This window comes from Empidonax traillii, unplaced genomic scaffold (assembly GCF_003031625.1).
Source record: "Empidonax traillii isolate 1590-97213 ecotype Southwest subspecies unplaced genomic scaffold, ASM303162v1 scaffold13:size3042203, whole genome shotgun sequence".
Classification (NCBI taxonomy): Eukaryota; Metazoa; Chordata; class Aves; order Passeriformes; family Tyrannidae; genus Empidonax; species Empidonax traillii.
The window spans coordinates 1,871,137-1,888,361 of NW_020955206.1; the positions used below are offsets into that span (position 1 = coordinate 1,871,137).

The 17,225-nt window shown below is 40.5% G+C and overlaps 1 protein-coding gene across 1 annotated transcript in view; it reads right to left on the bottom strand.

Moving 5' to 3' along the window:
- Positions 1 to 17,225, bottom strand: part of USP10 (ubiquitin specific peptidase 10) — a 46,444-nt gene that overhangs the window by 18,960 nt on the left and 10,259 nt on the right. The window contains exons 2-4 of the mRNA XM_027890742.1: positions 9,419 to 9,487; positions 6,444 to 6,489; positions 846 to 1,862 (exon numbers count right to left, since the gene is read on the bottom strand). Coding sequence (XP_027746543.1) covers positions 846 to 1,862; positions 6,444 to 6,489; positions 9,419 to 9,487 — 1,132 coding nt within the window. The remainder of the gene's footprint in view (positions 1 to 845; positions 1,863 to 6,443; positions 6,490 to 9,418; positions 9,488 to 17,225) is intronic.

Below are 17,225 nucleotides of genomic sequence, written 5' to 3' on the forward strand. Positions count from 1 at the left end.
TTTCACGTACAGACTAATTCACAGATTTAAATTAATTACTCTTGTCCCAACATTCATGAAGTAATGACACAAAATGCAACCAGCTGGGAAAACTTGGTGTTTTCTGAGTGAATCTGTAGAAATGATCTCCTGCATTTTCTAGCGCATCTCATTAGAATCACAAATTTGACAGGACCAACAGTGAAAGCCTTTGTATCACTCATTCCCTCTCCTGATGTACCCTCGGGACAGCTCCTTATGGTTAGTCTTGAGCAGGCAATAGCTAGCATTGTTTCTGGATAAAATAATATTCTTTATAACAGTTAAGGATAATTCTTCAAAATTGGAAGGACAGGCCTCTCAAACAGCACATCTGTAAAGACAACATTTCCTGAATTAGAATTTCTGAAGAAAGATCTATGTAGATGATACACTCCAGCTGCTGTTCAGTGTCCAGGAACTTCAGCATTAATACTCTTGTTGTAATGGAATGCACTACAAAGTAGTAAAAACTGGATAATGTAACACCTTCTTCAGAACAAACCTATTCTCCTTGTTACAACAGTAAAGAGCTGAACACAACGAGCCTATTTAAAATAACAGATCATTTAAATACATTGACTGACAAGTAGCAACAGTTTTACCGTATCTGGGATAATGGCATGGCAATCCCTGGTTGGAATGTTTACTCAGAGGGATACAAAACTAGTTTATTCAAATTACAACCTTCCTGCAGTGTTTGAACAGTTGTCTTATTACCAGGGGAACATCACCAGAGGAACGTTTACTATGAGCATTGCACACTCCTGTTTACAAGCAGAGCTAATACCCTTCCAGTGTAACATCCACTCGTGTATTAACTATACCTGCAATCTTTATGGCTACAGGATCCTCTGAAACTGGAACAGGTCCCTCTTTGACTTCAACCTGTTTTTCAGGGACCAGAGGAGATGTGGCAGGAGGGGTATACTTAGTCTCAACATATACCACAGATGTGGAAGCAGAGGGCTTGGAATTGTGAAAAAGACTAGCCCACGATTTTGCAGGCTGATTAACGGGGACTGATCCTGCAACCGGGACTGTTGCCTCAGTAGTAGGTGAAGCTTCCTCAGGCTTAGCTTGGTCTGAGTCAGTGCTTTCCACAGTGTGCAATTCTACCCCATTGGCAGCTGTGTCCTCACCAGAGGATTCAAGTGTTTGTCCATTAGTAACGCCAAGACTTTCAGTAGTATCAGTACCAGCATAAGACTGTACACCAGCTGTCCTTAGGGGGCTATCTCTGATGGCCTCTGAGGGGAGGCAAAACTGTTCAGAATTAGGAACTCGGCATACCTCGGGCTGCCCGGCAGTCCTGGCATTGTCCAGAGCGCTGGGAACGGCCCCAGCAGGGACAGCTCCGGGCACGAAGTCCACGGAGTTGTCCGGGCTGTTGCAAGTCCTTGGCGTGGCCAGGGAGGGGATGTCTCCTGCCAGCTCCGTGTCCTCCGCAGGGAGTCCCGAGGAGTTGGCGTGGCCGTTCACCAGCGCCTCAGGGGGGGCCACGCCATCACTGACATCTTCCAGGTAACTGTAATATCCAGGGGGTCTTTTCTTCTTCTTTTTGCGCTCCCTCTGCCCGAGGCCTCCGGACAAGCCGTCGTTTTCAGCGTTGGAGCCGCTGTCCAAAGCCAGGCCGGGATCACTGAACTGGCAGTCGATGGAGTTGTAGTTGGTTTCGCTGAGAGCATCATCAAGGGGTTTCTGAGCAGGTGCACAACTGAGAATGAATTCTGGAGCCTGAGGATTCAGAGTACTTGAAATACTGTAGTCGGTGTTATTCAGGACAGATGACTGAGTCTCGATAACTTCGTTAACACCAAATTCAATTCTCTGATACTCTTCTCCTGGACAAGAGAAGGCAGATCTCAGTTAGAGAATTACAGCAAATCAAGAAGCTACAAAAGCAAGAAAAACCCCTCCCTATTTCTCTGTAACTCAACTACATTCCCTTGAACAAAAGCAATCCTTAACCTCAATCCTGAAGAGCATTTCAAAACATCATTTTCTTAAAGACACGAGCATGATTCAGGTTTTCTTACACAGAGTATGTAATTTTCCAGATCACTGCACAGCCCCTGCAAATAACCCCTATTAAATTCACCTCTTAAGAAAAACTATTAAAGCCCAATAACTTCAGGAATAATCTGCATTAAGTTAATTACTGGATAATTGCCTATAAAATATGGTGCAATGTTTAACTTGACACTTCTTCTAAAGCCAGTCTTTCCCATTGACAATTACAAAATCCAAGCCTCACCTCTTTACCTTCTCCATATGTGAAGTTTGGTTTTTGGGGGGCTGGATTTGGTTTTCTTGGTGTGATTTATCGTAATCAAAGTTTTAACACAATCCTTAATAACTGCAAAACATTTTCATTAATTGCATGGAAACACTGAAATTACAGGTTTTGAAACTTTAGGTTCACTGATAATTTATCAGAATTGAATTTATTACTATGTAAGAATATTATAGATATGACTCCAGGTTTTTCTGACAAGAAATACAACTGATACTCAACATAAGTCAGCATTCAACTTGTACTTATGAGCAGTACTGAAAACATATGAACAAGCTTTATTGATTTATGAACAAGTTTTATTGATTTATTTATTTACCCTGGAACTTAAAAGAAACACTAAGAAATATTCTCATGGAAGGCTGCAGTATCCCAAAATATTGTCAGTCCAAAGTTGTGCAGTTTCATGGAATTTAGTTGTTTATAATGCATGTGTACTAACTATTAACACGGAATACTTCAGTTACGACTCAGTAACTATCAAAAACCCAGATAAAATTAATGAAACAGTTTCAGGAATGCTAAAGGTAAGCTCACATTTTAGTCCTTGAAGTTTTGTAGCTCTTTATGATACCTATGTAACTGTTCCAAAGATATTAATTTAAATATTTTTTGTTTCCTCAAAGATGGGCTAAAAACACGGATTTCAAATTTTTAAGACTGTAACTACAGAACCAAACTACACCAGATATTCGTTCCAAAGGAATATAAAGGGGATACACCACTGAATTTTCAAGATTTTGTGCAACTTACTACATCTGACATGTCAATAAATGAGTATTTTTAAGTGCACCACACACAATAAAAATGAGGTGGATTTTTTTTTTTTTTAACACAACAAAAAGCAAGTAACAGTTCCCAAGGAAAAGACGTTATTCGCACACCTATGGAAATAATCCCATGGGAGGACAGAATCTAGGGGGGATTGTTTTGATACATGACTGAACATAACAGCTCTGAAACTCTCCCATTACTTTCTAGAAAAGTCTGCTGACAAACATTTCAGCTTTAAGCAAAATGTGAAGGAACCAAGAATCTACAGGGTACTATTTTTCAATATGAAATGAAGATTAACAAGCATTCAACGGGTGTTGAGCTCTGAATTACACGTGCAATACCAACTTATTATGAACAAATGATAATAATACTGATGTTAATTGCTTTTCTGCTTTGATCTAGTAAATGAGAAGTAAACACATCACATATCGATTTCAATCCTGCTGCCAGTCAGACTAAAGGAGACTTTTTCAAAATGAAAAAGGGCAAAAACTCTCCACACGCATCTGGTTTCTCTAAATCATCTTAACAAGAGCCTGAATTTCAAATTGCAAGTTCTCTTCACCTCTCCCTGTGAGAAAGGCTTTTCTAACACCCTGCCTGTCTGGCTGCCAGTCACCAGCCACTTCTGCAATCGCTGACAAGCCGTCACCAACTCCAGAGAGGGCTGGAGTTTCTTGTAATAAAAACCAGCAGCCCAGAGACAGAGAGGTGGGAAGCTGCTGCCTGATATCCACTGAAGAGGGAAGGGCTGGGAGATGTCAGGAATCACCTGCTGCTCCAGGGGGGCTGTCAGTGCTGCACTGCCTGGCCTGTCCCTGCACACACAGCTCCGAACCAGCCACAGCTTCATTCACAGCTAATGCAAAGCTTAGGGGGGGTTTAAGGGATATGGGACCCAAATCCACAACAAAACTATTCCTCATTAGTTCATCTGCTTGTGAAGGAACTTGTTAAATCAAACATGAACCAGGAGCTGGTTCTTCACCCTTTGTTACAACACCATAAAACACAAGTAACAACTGGTAACACCTAATATTCCTCCAACCTCGATAAGAATCAATTACTGGGCACATTTCAAACCCCTATCAGTTCAAATAATCTGTGATCTAATTTCCAAAATCCCAGTTAAAAAATAATAATAATAATAATAGCTTCAAAACAAAGAATTTGTTTTCCCTTCATGGGAGAGTCCAGTCTGTCACGGCCCAAAGTAAAAGTTGTCACCTCGGCACCCCTGTCCTGCTGCTTTCTCTCCAGCAACTCCCAGCACTTGGTTACCCAAAGCCAATCCAGCAAAAACAATAATCCAAGGGAGCAAATTTTTTTCTAATTTTGGTGAATTTATTAGCTTATCATACACTGAACAATCACAAGAGCTCACCTCGGGCAAGCGGGGAGCAGAAACCAAAATACAGCCCTTAAGAGTTATGGCACAATGAACAGTGTAGGGTCAAATCCTGCCAAGAGCACCACTGACATTCCAGCATTTAACATACAAATTAGGAAATTACAGCTGAGGGATTAAACTTTACACCTTACAGCAGGATTAGAATAATAAATACCAGTAGCTACTGTAAGTTAGTCTAGGGAAGGACTGGCAGAAGCTCATTTGCTGTAAGATTGTGTCAAGTTAATCTGAGAAAAAATGAGAGGCAATTTTTTTCTATTTGTTTTGACTTTCCACTTTGCTTCAGCGCATCTTTGTTTCAATGCAGTTCACAGCTCTATTTCTGAATGGACTGAAACAGATCTATCTGTCATGTACAACATGGGATGCATATTGAAACAAATATCAACAGATGCTCCAAGGGCAGTCCATGTACAACACCAAAATCTGTGAATACACAGCACTAATTAGTCTGGACTGAATTCGGAATATTAAAGTTTCAGCCATGATTTGAGTGCTCCTAGTAAGTATTAACAGATATTCTAATTTCCTAATAAAAGTGAAATACTCAGGATAAGTACAGAAAAAACCTGGACTTTACGACAACATGGTGTGGGTCATAATTAAAAATATTCTGCATAAGCAAACATTCCAGTTTAGTTTCCACAGCTTCTTATGCAGCCATCACAGTGACAATGTGCATGCACAGTATAGTGCAAGCTTGTTAAAGACATTTTTCAAGCAAAACCTAAGGTGCTGTGTCATTACCCAATCTCAGGGCCTGGGAGGGGTTCTCTCAAGGTCTAGGAATGATCTGCAAAACATTTGTACAAACCAACTTTCTGCATGGCTTGTGAACATTAAAATCTCAGCCTGAAAGAACAAAACTCAAATCCATAGTTAGGACAAAGCAATATATGACTGGACACCCTGGCACCAACAGACAATTCACACCCTACAGTCTTTTTAAAGAACCTTTCTAACTCCCACTTAAAACTACTCAGGGTCCTAAAACTGTTCTTGTGCTAAATAAAGCTCCTGAATTGTCAGAAGTGTTGCCTATCTGCTTTCATATGGGACCTGGGATCCTTCTTTATCATTGTTTTTTAAATGTAAGGTCAAAATCTTCAAGCATCAGGTGTTCTTTAACATTACTAAGTACATTTTGGTCCTCTTTTGAGTACTTTTGAGAAATGTCCAGTCAGACACTTGCATTATTTTGAAGGAGATCTGATGTCATTCCCATATACATCTGGGTAACTCTCAGCTCCCTTGCTCTCCCCTCTGCTTGAGTATATACAAACAGTAATTTACTGTAAAAGTCTGGTTTAAACTATACAGTGACAATCACATGGGAACTCCTACCTAACTGTCCATTCCTTGTACCTATGGAGCAAGGCCAGGCAGGGAGGTGTATGGGTTGAGGCAGAGTAGATGTGTGAATGTTGCAGCTTTAAAATGGCAACTCTGCAAGGTATTTTTACATCAAGAGTCACACTTTCACCAAAAGAGAAAGAAAAAAAAACAAAAAAGGGATTCTCCAGAAAAACAGCTGAGCCAGACAGAAACAAGAGTCAGAGAGAACACAGAACAGAGGAGTCTTCAGGCTGCAACTGCCAGGAAATGCTCTTTGCTGAACACTCTGAGCCATTTATTCACCCCACATTTTCACAGCTACATCCTACAATGTTTCAGCAAGACACCAAGACTGTGTGGCAGCACTCAAGGAGGAATAAGCACGTCCACTGCAATTAGCTGAAGCTCAATGCAAATATTTTCCAAACCTCTCACAGATGTCATTCAATAAAGCAGTTCAAAAACCAACCTGCCTAATAAATGCATCTATACCTGCTGAGCAAGTTTCAAAGAGAGGTTGCAGTAAATCTATGGGAAGTGTCACAACCTTTAAGTTTGGGGGGGGGAAAAAAAAAGATCTTGATTTCTTACCATCATGAAACTTACCTGTGGATTTAATACCACATGAAACTGTTTCATTGTATGGGGGGAGCTGTACAAAAAAGAAATGAAACTTATTTAAAGGCAAAGCAAATCTATAAACATTTGATATCAGTTTCATCTGAAATATGCAAATCCTTTCAAAGTAACATCATTATCTGATTTTCAGAGAGTACTGTCTTGAACTTATGCTTCTATATTTATCAAATCCCACTCTGCAGCTCCAGGCACCCTTGCAGATTACCATAATTACTGAAAGATTATCTTCGTTACACACCACAGGCTCATCAACCTCTCCAGCAATTCACCTCACAGCATCGGGACCTTTCTTCATCAACACTAACTCCCCATGATTTTAGGATGAGGAACATAAACTCTATTCAGACAAAAAATCACCTGTGAAAGGTGAAACACATTTTTGCACAGACAACATTCACACCTAAACCTTTTGACTCTCAGCCTGGTTCAGCTGGAGTGTAGTTCTTGAGATGTTTCAGCTGAGCTTTATTCTTAAACACATTTATCAGCCTAATATAATGTAACCACAGCACATGGGTTTTATATGGACTGTAAATACAAGTAGTATAAAATAGTGGCATCAACACCCAGTGGTTGGCAGGACCCTTGCTGTGGTGGGTAATTTCTGATCCCCCCTCACCTGCCCCTAAACTCCCTGAGCAGCTGAGAGCCTTCTCCTGTGCCTGCAGGACCTGGCAGCCACGGCTACCCTGCATTCCAGTGGCTCCCTGGAGAACAGCGGGGCTGGTTCTGCAGTGGGAGATAAAACATTGAGTGCACAGTGCAGCTTTATAGGGCTACTCTAAATAGCAGTTCTAATGGTGCAACAAAGAAAAGAGTTCTCTATTCACGTTTTCAATTCTCGAAAGCTATAGATACTTACATATTGCCTTCTTAATGCACTGCACACAGCAGTGCATCACAGGTGGCAAGGAAAATATTCCGAAAATGCCATTACAGAAAGTGCATAAAAAGAACACATGCTGTAAATCCACTTATAAACCACAATACATCTTAATATATCATCTTTTTCAGGTCAAAAATGAGAAACAGTGGGTCAGAAAGAGGCTCCAGACTGTTTAGAGCCTACTATCCATATTAATTTTGAACACAGGTCCAACAGGATTTTATAGTTAGAGCTAAAAAAATTCCTCTAAATGCCTACAGCAAACAGCTTGTTATAAACTTCGTCATTTTTGTTTTTACCCAATTCAAAGATTCAAAGGCCTTCAGAAAAAAAAGGAGTTTAAAAACAAAGAAGTCAGCCTTTTGGTCTCCTACAACATCTGATCAATCAACAGCACCTTTGCAAAGAAGAGATTTCTGAGCTGACTTGTTCCATACAACTGGGCCACCAGAACCACCTCAGTCAACAGGTGTCTGACAGGACATGTGTTACAACTATCACCTGTAAAAGGGACATTCCAGACAACCCTTAGCTTTAAGAAGCCCCTTGGCTCAGTCCCCCTTCAGTCTGTAGGTGAAGGACCTGCAGCACGATGTGTGTCAAACACACAGCGCCATCATCATCTCCCTCCTGTCCTTCTGCAATTCCATCCTCTTTTTCAGACCAATTTTCTCCAAAATACCTGTACAGTGTAAAACTAATAAGCACCGCTTTTATTTCATCACCCAGCTAATTAAAACACTGAACTGAACCAGATCAAGGGTAAACCTAAGGACCATTTATTTTGACAGCTAACCAGGTACATCTGAGACAGTCAGGAAATGAAGTGAGACTGGTTCTAACGCTGTAGGCTCAGGTTTCCTCAACAGACTTTGGGAACAGCTTTACAGAATTCCCAATACGACATTTTCATCTTTCCCTGTGTCAGAGGAGCTGATGGAAGGCACTTAAGGTGACGCTGCACGGGATGAAAATGTCACTGCTGAGACCGCATTTATGGTGGGGAAACAGCAAATCATCAGAACTACCACATATTCCCCGAAGATCTTCCTGCACTGCTTCCCACCTACCAGAGAAGGTACAAAGCTCTCCCAAAAGGCAAGTAAAAACTATCTTTTTCTTCCTAAACTTCCCTCACTCCCCACCCCACCCCATTCCCCTCATGCCCTTTTATTGTTCAGCAGTATTATACTAATTATCCTCGGAAAATTAAGCTACAGGAAACTAAGTCCTAATAACAATGGCCTGCAAACTGTGACAAAAGGATTTCCCCCATCTACAGCTCAAGTGTTCATTTCCTTTATGTTGAGAGGGGAGGATGGAAGCATGACCAAAATGTTTGAATGGAAATGCCTGGAGGAAATACATGGGAACTGACTTAGAGGAAAATCATTTTTTGAGTCTGGAGATTAGGACAATGGGATAATACTCTTCCCTCTGAAGGAAAATGGTTTCATTGCTCTCTACCAAGAACTACGGAGAATAAGAGCCTACAATGCTATCTGAGTATGTCAGGAACTCAAACACAAAGACAACTGTTTCTACTCTGTGGTTCTCACTGACACTCTAATTAGTTCATTATTGCTGCATTTCTCAGACCTCACACACAGCTTTCCTTTCCAGCCCAGCACTGAGGGTCAGCAGAGCTCCACCTGTCCAAAAATATTAAGAATCCCTGCGTTTCAAAAGGCTCACCAGACTGAGAGGTCCAACTTATTCCCAAGAACACTGCTGAGAAGTTTTCTTCCTATCCACCCCTTAAAAAAAAAAGCCACCAAAGCTGAGGTAGCAGGGCTGGAAAACTCCCTGTCATCATCCTACCACCAGTCCAGCTACTCCAGCTCTGAAAGCAGAAGGTGGAATAACTAATTTATCTCTAAAAATTGACTTAACATCCACATACATGGAAAGAAGACAACTGATCAGTATCTTCACTTCGTAAATTAGCCAGCTAAGGGAATGATAAAAAATTAATTGTATTGCTATATTTCAAATTCACACAAGGAGATGTAGCCTTAAGATGTTATTTCTAAAAGACATTTAAAGTAGATCTTACCTCAACAGAGCATCGTGGAGTCACAAAGAACTGATTAAATTCATCAGGGCTGAACTCCCCAAAAATATACTAAAAATAAAAGAGAAGGATCTTGGTTAAAGAAGGATTTATATTCAATACAGTTAATAAAATCATAATAAATCTATTAAGATACTAGAATTTAAAAATGTGTGCTGGGAGTCAGAAACTCTACCTGTTTACATCCCAACTCTCATCTTAGTTCCTTCCCAAGTCTTTAGCAAAGTACAGCAAGTACAAAACACAGTTTCCTTACACAAAAAAATAATTTCTACAAACACTTTTATGTGTTTGACCGTTTTAATGCCCTTTAGTGTTCTTAAAAATCTCTACTATAATTTGGTTTAGAGAGCAAACAATTCCAACAGTCCAAACAACCTGGAACGTCCGTGACATAAAGGGTGAAAGCACGGCTAAAACATTTAATGCTTTAAAAATTCTTCCCACAGCCAAGTGCCAACCACCAAGTGAGACAGTGCAATACCCAGACCCAACACATCCCTAAATTGTACCCGAGTGCCTTCACAGTTCTTGGCACAGGATTTAAGCTTGGTTTACACTCTCAATATAACCAAGCCATTTTTAATCGGCAACATATGAGCTCGAATTTATCCTACAGCAACTCCACACCTCAGAAAAACACTTGCTGAATCATAACCGTGTTTCAGGAGGTATTTTTGATGCAGTCATGCAACAGAAGAAAACAATCTCAACTGCAAACTATTACAAGTTATATAAATCCAACTCTAATTCCTCCATGTAATAATGTAATATTAGTCTTCTAATTTATCAAGATTTTTAAGCAAGGTATCACCGGCCTGGCACTTCTTTCTGAGCAGAAGAAAGTGCTTCTTTTTTAATTAGGGAACAAGACAAAAATCGAACAAGGTGATCATTAATGCAACCTTCATGGAACTCCTTTAATGGTGTTCACATCAAGAAATGTTGTGGCTGTTTCTGCCAGGACTTTAAAAATTTATGAACATCTAACCCAAAAACTAGTCCTAGTCAGACTATAGTGCAAAAAAAAATCAGCTGTGTAAGAAAATACTTGGCCCTAAACAGTATCAGAAAGACATCACTTTATAAAAGCAACAGACCCTTATAAGACAATCTCATTATCAGCATGGGCTTCTAGGGTCCTAGCTTGTACCCCTGAAATTATTCCACCTAACCTCAAAAGTTTTAAAGTTAGCTTTATTCCCAAAGAGACAAACAAAATCTAACATTTGGAACAATCAAAGATTTGATTAAATTATTTACACAACTTATACAAGCTACTCACCATAGGCATTAATTCCCATCCCCCTCTATAAGTAACATTTCAACACAGAGATACATCCCATTAAAACTTTGCCAAACCCGTTTCAGATTATTTCAATTCCAATTTTAATATATTTTCAAGTGGGCATTTGCCTAAGAAACAAACATACCCCTTAGCACTGCATCAAATTGATGCCTTTAAATGCCAAACTAACCTGCCCTGCGCTGTATCAACGTAGAAACTTGTACATGATGCTGCTTCGAGGTCCCAGTCCCGGGTAATAGATGGACTCCACAGGATCCCAGGAAAAAGTGGGATCAGACACAGGCTGCTCAGGTCAGCCCTGGTGCAGGTGAGAGGTTGTGCTCAGGGCTAAGCTGCTTGTCGTGGGCCATGCCTGGCGCATCAGGGCAGCACCAGCATTCACCTCACCCCCAGAGCTGCCCAGGAGCCAAGGACACCCAGTGCACGTGGGCAGAGCTCAGCCGGCCCAGGCAGCAACACCCAGGCCTGTCACCATCAATAATGAATAAACTCAAGTGTATTTGGCAACATACAGAGCCAAAATATTAATAACTATTACCAGTGAAAAGCTAAGGTTTAATTAAGAGCTCTACCCAAATTTTGTTTGGGGACAAAATTAAAAAATCAAGCTTTCTCCAGGCAGAAAAATACTGTTGGCCATTCAATTGCTTATCCCAAAGATTGATTTGGATTTATAGCCTCAGACAAAAACACAGCTGCTTGAAAAGTACGTTCAACAGTAGTCAATGGTGCCAGTGTTCACTCACACGGGAGAGCAGGAATAAAGCTTACAAGATCCAATTTCACACCAAGACTAGGTCTGGAAGAGAAACTCCAAGAGAATACTGGGGAAAGTTTGGAGAATTCCCAATAGTAGCATTACCCCCAGACTTACTTTTAAAGATACATAATCCTTAAGAGGCTTAGTTCAGTCAAACCTGACCTCCCTCTCCTTTCCAATCCATCTCCACAACCTGTATAAAAGCTTTTCTGTTCTGGCTCCCGCAAGGAATCCTCTCTCACTTTTTTGGGAGCACGTATTTCACGCTGCATTTCTCCTGCTCCTTTCCAGATTATTTAACTCTGCAGAGCAATCACTGACCTTGCACTGAGTGTGCTCAGGGGTCCCTCAAGGTACCTCAGCCCAGTGAGCTTGATTTCTGCCACAGATTAGGAGCAATACCAAAACAGTATCACACAAATCTCAATGATCTTCCCCTTGCAGCTCTATAAGAAAACCAGGTGGAAAATAATAACTTCCTCTGGAGTGGGGGGATGCAGGAGTGTGTGGAAGGAATGAGGCTTTGTGGAATTCTTGGAGCAGGGGATACCTGGGACAACAACTCCACCTTTGCTACCTTTCCACTTCCTGGTCAGTGTTACCAAACTTCTCCTTTGGGGTGGAAAAACAAAACAGCAAACCCCAAACACACTGATGGATCTCTTCCATTTTGCCATTCCCAGCTGTGACTCAATCTGACCATTTACCAGAGATGTACAATATATTAGTAAACATAATAAAATTACCATGATTTAACTAAAGTGAGTGAACATACATCAACATAACCGAAAGCTCTGCTTACACTGCACCATCAAAAATTTATGTTCTTCCATCTAGTATCTCTCATATTGAGGTTTAACAATCACTCAGTTAAAAAAGACAATTATTCACAAGGGTTGGTTTCCACCTTGTGTTCTGAATGCTTATTTCAACATACACAAGTTCTGTACTTCTGGAATTTTCAAATGTGAATGTCTTCTTGCAGATGTCACACCTATGAGACCAAGGATGAAAATAAAACTAAACGATGCTTGAATAAACCTTAAGACTGAGACGGCATTAGGTGGGATGGTACATGGCATACCCAAAATCTCTCCTTTCAGATACTGACACTACAACAGCCAGTACATAAATGAAAAATATTTTTTGAAAATGAATGCAAAATTAAATACACTTTGTGCCATTCTAAAATAGTGTCTCTTCACATGAAGCTGCTGGTGATGTGCGTGCTCCAGTACTTCAGACTGAATTTATTTGTCTTATTTCCACTGACTAAGAATGTGCAGTTGAAGTCTGGGCACTGAATTGAAAACATTCTCATACAGCTTTTGGGAGTACAAAAAAGATAAGTACAACTACATTCCTGAAAATAATTGAAAGAAGCAGATACAACTGTAGCTCTGCACTGCTTCCTGTGAGACTGGAGAGAGGACACTGAAAAACCCGGACCTTTCCTTTCTTCTTGATGAAGCTAAAATTGTAACAGTATAATATTCTACAATACAAAATACTTTGCAGATGAAATTTTTTTTCAAGTATAACAGATTTGCAATATATTTTTCTATAATAACGTTAAAACTATTGGATGAATGAGACTGTTAAAGCTGGTACAGTGTTTCCAACTCACTACTGAGCTGCTGCCACCAATATCCACGTTCAGTCTGACATGATGTAAGGAATCAAGTCTACCTTTATCCAGTACCTGCCTCTCAACATTAGTTTTCTTTAAAAAAAGCCACTCATGTTAGAGCTACGTCCCAAATCCTGCTGATTGTCAGTCCCTGGTGTTTCCAGTCACAACAGAACTGGAATCAGTTTCTAACTTAATCTCTATAATATAATTACAAGTGTAACACCCAGCTGCACTCCAGCAGAGTCTACACCACTTGGAACAAATCATTTCATCAATGCCATCGCCTTCACATCTTCAAGATACTAACTGCAGTCAGATTATAACATAAATTGCACTAAATAAATTAACCAAACAAATCCACACAATAAATTGCTTCCTACCGCACGGGAATTAAAGTAAAAGCACTTCTATATTTCAGTAACTCTGATCACTATGACTGACCAAGCAGCATCTTAACTATGCAGATAAAAGCTGCAACAACACAAGTAATTCCAAGAAGTGGGGGGGAGAAAGACCCTGAAGGATTAAAATGCCCGACCTGCAAGCTCTCCTCATGCTGACTGGTTTTTGCTGTGGTCTCCTTAACCACTTGAAAAAATGAGTGCTAATGTTCCCCTACTGCCTGTAATGAAATCTCCACTGCTGTTCCAGTCTAGCAATAGGAACGCTGTCCTGGAGGAATAAAAGGAGGATGAGTACGTGTTCCACAGCTGCTTGTCCTAGAAAAATGGGTAGAAATAGCACTGCTGATGCATCACCCTCCTGGCATCACCTGTGCTGCAGGAATGATAGGAAAATGAAGTGTCAACTTGTGCTTTCAAGAAGCATTAACGTGGCTTTCATCTGCTCCCCAACAGCCTCAGATCTTCCAGGCAAATTAGTTTAAGCTGCAAATACTCCCACTTCAACTGCTTTTCCACAAACGAGTTAAAAATAAGCTTTTACAGTTGAATTATGCCTTGCCATCACTAAGGATCTTAAGCAGAAGGCCAAACAAGTCAGACAAGTTCCCATATAAACTGAACTGATGAAATAGTTGATTTATACCCTAAGTTAGACAATCTTGCCCACCCAGCTCCTCCTACAAAGTGGACTTACTCTTAAAGCTCTGGGATAGGCTGGAGTAGAGGAAGAAAAGGAACCATTCAGCCAGAAGTGTGTTTTCTGGCAAGGAAAAAAGGGCACATGTGTATGACTGCACTTGGGTTTTATGAGCAGAGAAAACACTCTCATATTAGTCATCCCAGTAGCAAACCTGGCACTGCTTCCTCACCCTTTACTTCCCCCCCCCCCCAATTTTCTCAAGGTTTATTATTTTTTTTATTGAAAGTGTAGCAAAAGGCAGCCTTCCCTCAGGTTCTCCTTCCCTTTGAGCTGAAATCCATTCAAGCCTTGGTACACAGATGATTACTTAATTGGATACAACAGGATTTTCCGAACTCCCAAATCTGAGGAAACTTATGGCTAAAAGGCTTTAAAAAGCACAGGGGAAAAAGCACTGTGAGACTGAAAAAATAGGATTGTTGCTTGGGCTTTGTTTAGGTTCTGAATTTGCAACCAACATCCCATAACCAGGAGCTATGAACACCACTGGCCATCCATTTACAATTCTAGCAAAGCCTACGTAGTAGTATTTCAGGCAAATCACTTTCTGAAAAAAATCCTATGTTGATATACCCCTTTCATGAAAAAAACCAGTCCACTTTCTAAAATACAAATGTATGGAAATGAAACTCTAAGGTGGAACAGTCACATATTAAAAGCTTTTAACAGCTGAGAATGCAACAAATCATGAGTGAGCTCTTAGTACAGCTTCCAGTCCTTTATCATTAGCCTGCAGCTTAAAACTAGAACATTAACACATCTCCATAGCGCCTGGAGAAAGATCAGAGCTAGGTAAATGTAGGTCAACTAAGCCCATGAGTCAGTGCAACTCTGCCTGCCCACCACTTAAGTTATCAAAGGCTCAAAAATATAGTGCATGACTGTACCGTCCCTTTTTTTTTCCCCCAGTCCAGGTTTTTCCTGATGTCAGAACAAAATTCTAACAGCTGAAGAGAGTTACACGTGTTCTGCACATTTCACATGGATTAATCTGAGGGGGATTTATTCCATTATGAAAAAAAAAAAAAAGAGAATGATCATTCTCAAAAAGTGATTTTCTGATCAGAGGAAAAACCAGTTCTCTGGCAGTACAGAAGCACAGTTGTGGCTGTGGCATTACTGGAAGGGCAGGTTTCATGAACAAACGGCCCCTACAGTCTGATGTTATCTGAGGGTACAATGTGGATCAGAACAGTTTATCCTGAATATTGGAACTCGAGCATTCACAGAAGCAGAGCAGGTTGTGCTCTTTTTCAGCAATTATATAACATATTTCAAATCAGAGCAACAAAGTGAACAATAACCATACCAAAACCTGCCAAAACACGAGCCAATTTCTTACACCCAAACAAATTCTGTTTATGCACACTCAGCATTGTGTTACCAAAAATGAGGTGCCTGTTGGCATCCTTCCACTTCAAACAGCAGCTGCCACAGAGTGCATCCAGCCCAAGGAAGTTGGCTATAAAATGGTCATTATAGTCAGTAGAAGGGAGAAAGCGTAGAATAAAACCAAACCCATCATCTTACACAAACACCACTGTTTTTATGAGCGTGGCATTCTGGAAAGACTCCTTATCTTCCAGTCTCCAAAGCAGGACTGCTACAGTTAAAAAAAAAAAACTGGTGCTTCACATTTAAGATTTTCCCCAACTGACACTTCTGTTCCAAAAAACAGCAAAGAAAAACCCAAAACAGGCACAATCTTACTTTGTAAATAATCACAGCACAAAGAGGGAATGCTGGTGTAGCCCTTCTGTGTGATCATAAAGCCATGGCCCAGCAAAGGGGCCACTTTTTATACACATCTTTTATGCACATTTTATACACACCTTTTAATTTGCATCCTATGGGTGAGCAAGAATATGATCACATTCTTGCTAAGAAAATACCTTCCCCAGAACCCAAGGTGAGAACATGCACATCACACAAACAGGGCTGCAGTGAAGAGCAGGCATTTTGGGACCACAGCAGGATACCTGCAAAGTGTGCTCCTGCCAGTGAGCAAAAAGGGAGACAACTCAATTGTCAGAGGTGATTACATCAACTCTCAGCTCTTCGGAGAGCAAAAGAGGGAATTTCTGACACCTTAACACCACCACTATGAGCCCACAGAACATCTGTCTGTGATGCAGAATAGTAACATTTTCCAATCTGTTTTCTTGCAGCGTTAAATCAAAATACAAGCCAAACAAAAATACTTTCCTATTAAATTCTCCAAGCAGGCACTCCTTCCAAATACCAAAAGAAAAATAAATGCTTCCAAAATAGTTTTGAATTCAAGAACAGTGGTTGATGAAAGACCTATGGCCGAGGCTCTATCTTCACACCCTTGAAGATCCAGAAAACACCAACTTCAGGCTGGGTGTTCATCACTGAGCAAACCCATTTACTTCAAGCTCTGCAGGCTCCTCTTGCACTGAACCAGTTATTGAGTCTAATGTGCAAATTCTAAACTCTCCATATAATGAAGAACAAAAATAATTAAGACCTCAATTATTCTGATTTACTACAGCATGATAAGCTCTCAGGAGAGAGAAGTTGGAAGTTACTCAAGAACACAGCCAGTTTAACCACTATTTTATTACAGGTGGGGCAGCCAAAACAATCCCTTAGTAATTTTATCTAATACTTCCCAGCACAAACCCCTTGGTTTTAGCCTTTTATTTTTCTCTGCCAAACTAAAATTGTTAGGGCTGCAGTGTTCAGTGCCAGATACCTACAGTGGGACAAACTTCTAAGAAAATGGCAGTAAAATCAGTTTGCAGCTGGAGAACACTGCTTTGGCCACATTAAATAGCAAACTGCCTTTAAACACCTCACAGATGTCCACCCAAGTTCCAGGCATGCTGTATAAATCCATGCTTTTCCGTGGTTGACAATATTTAGCAGATATTCCAGCAAGTGAGATCCTGAAGGATTATGTTCAAGAGGCTTCTCTCAGGTGGAAGGAGAGCACACACATCTCTTCTCCCATGCACAC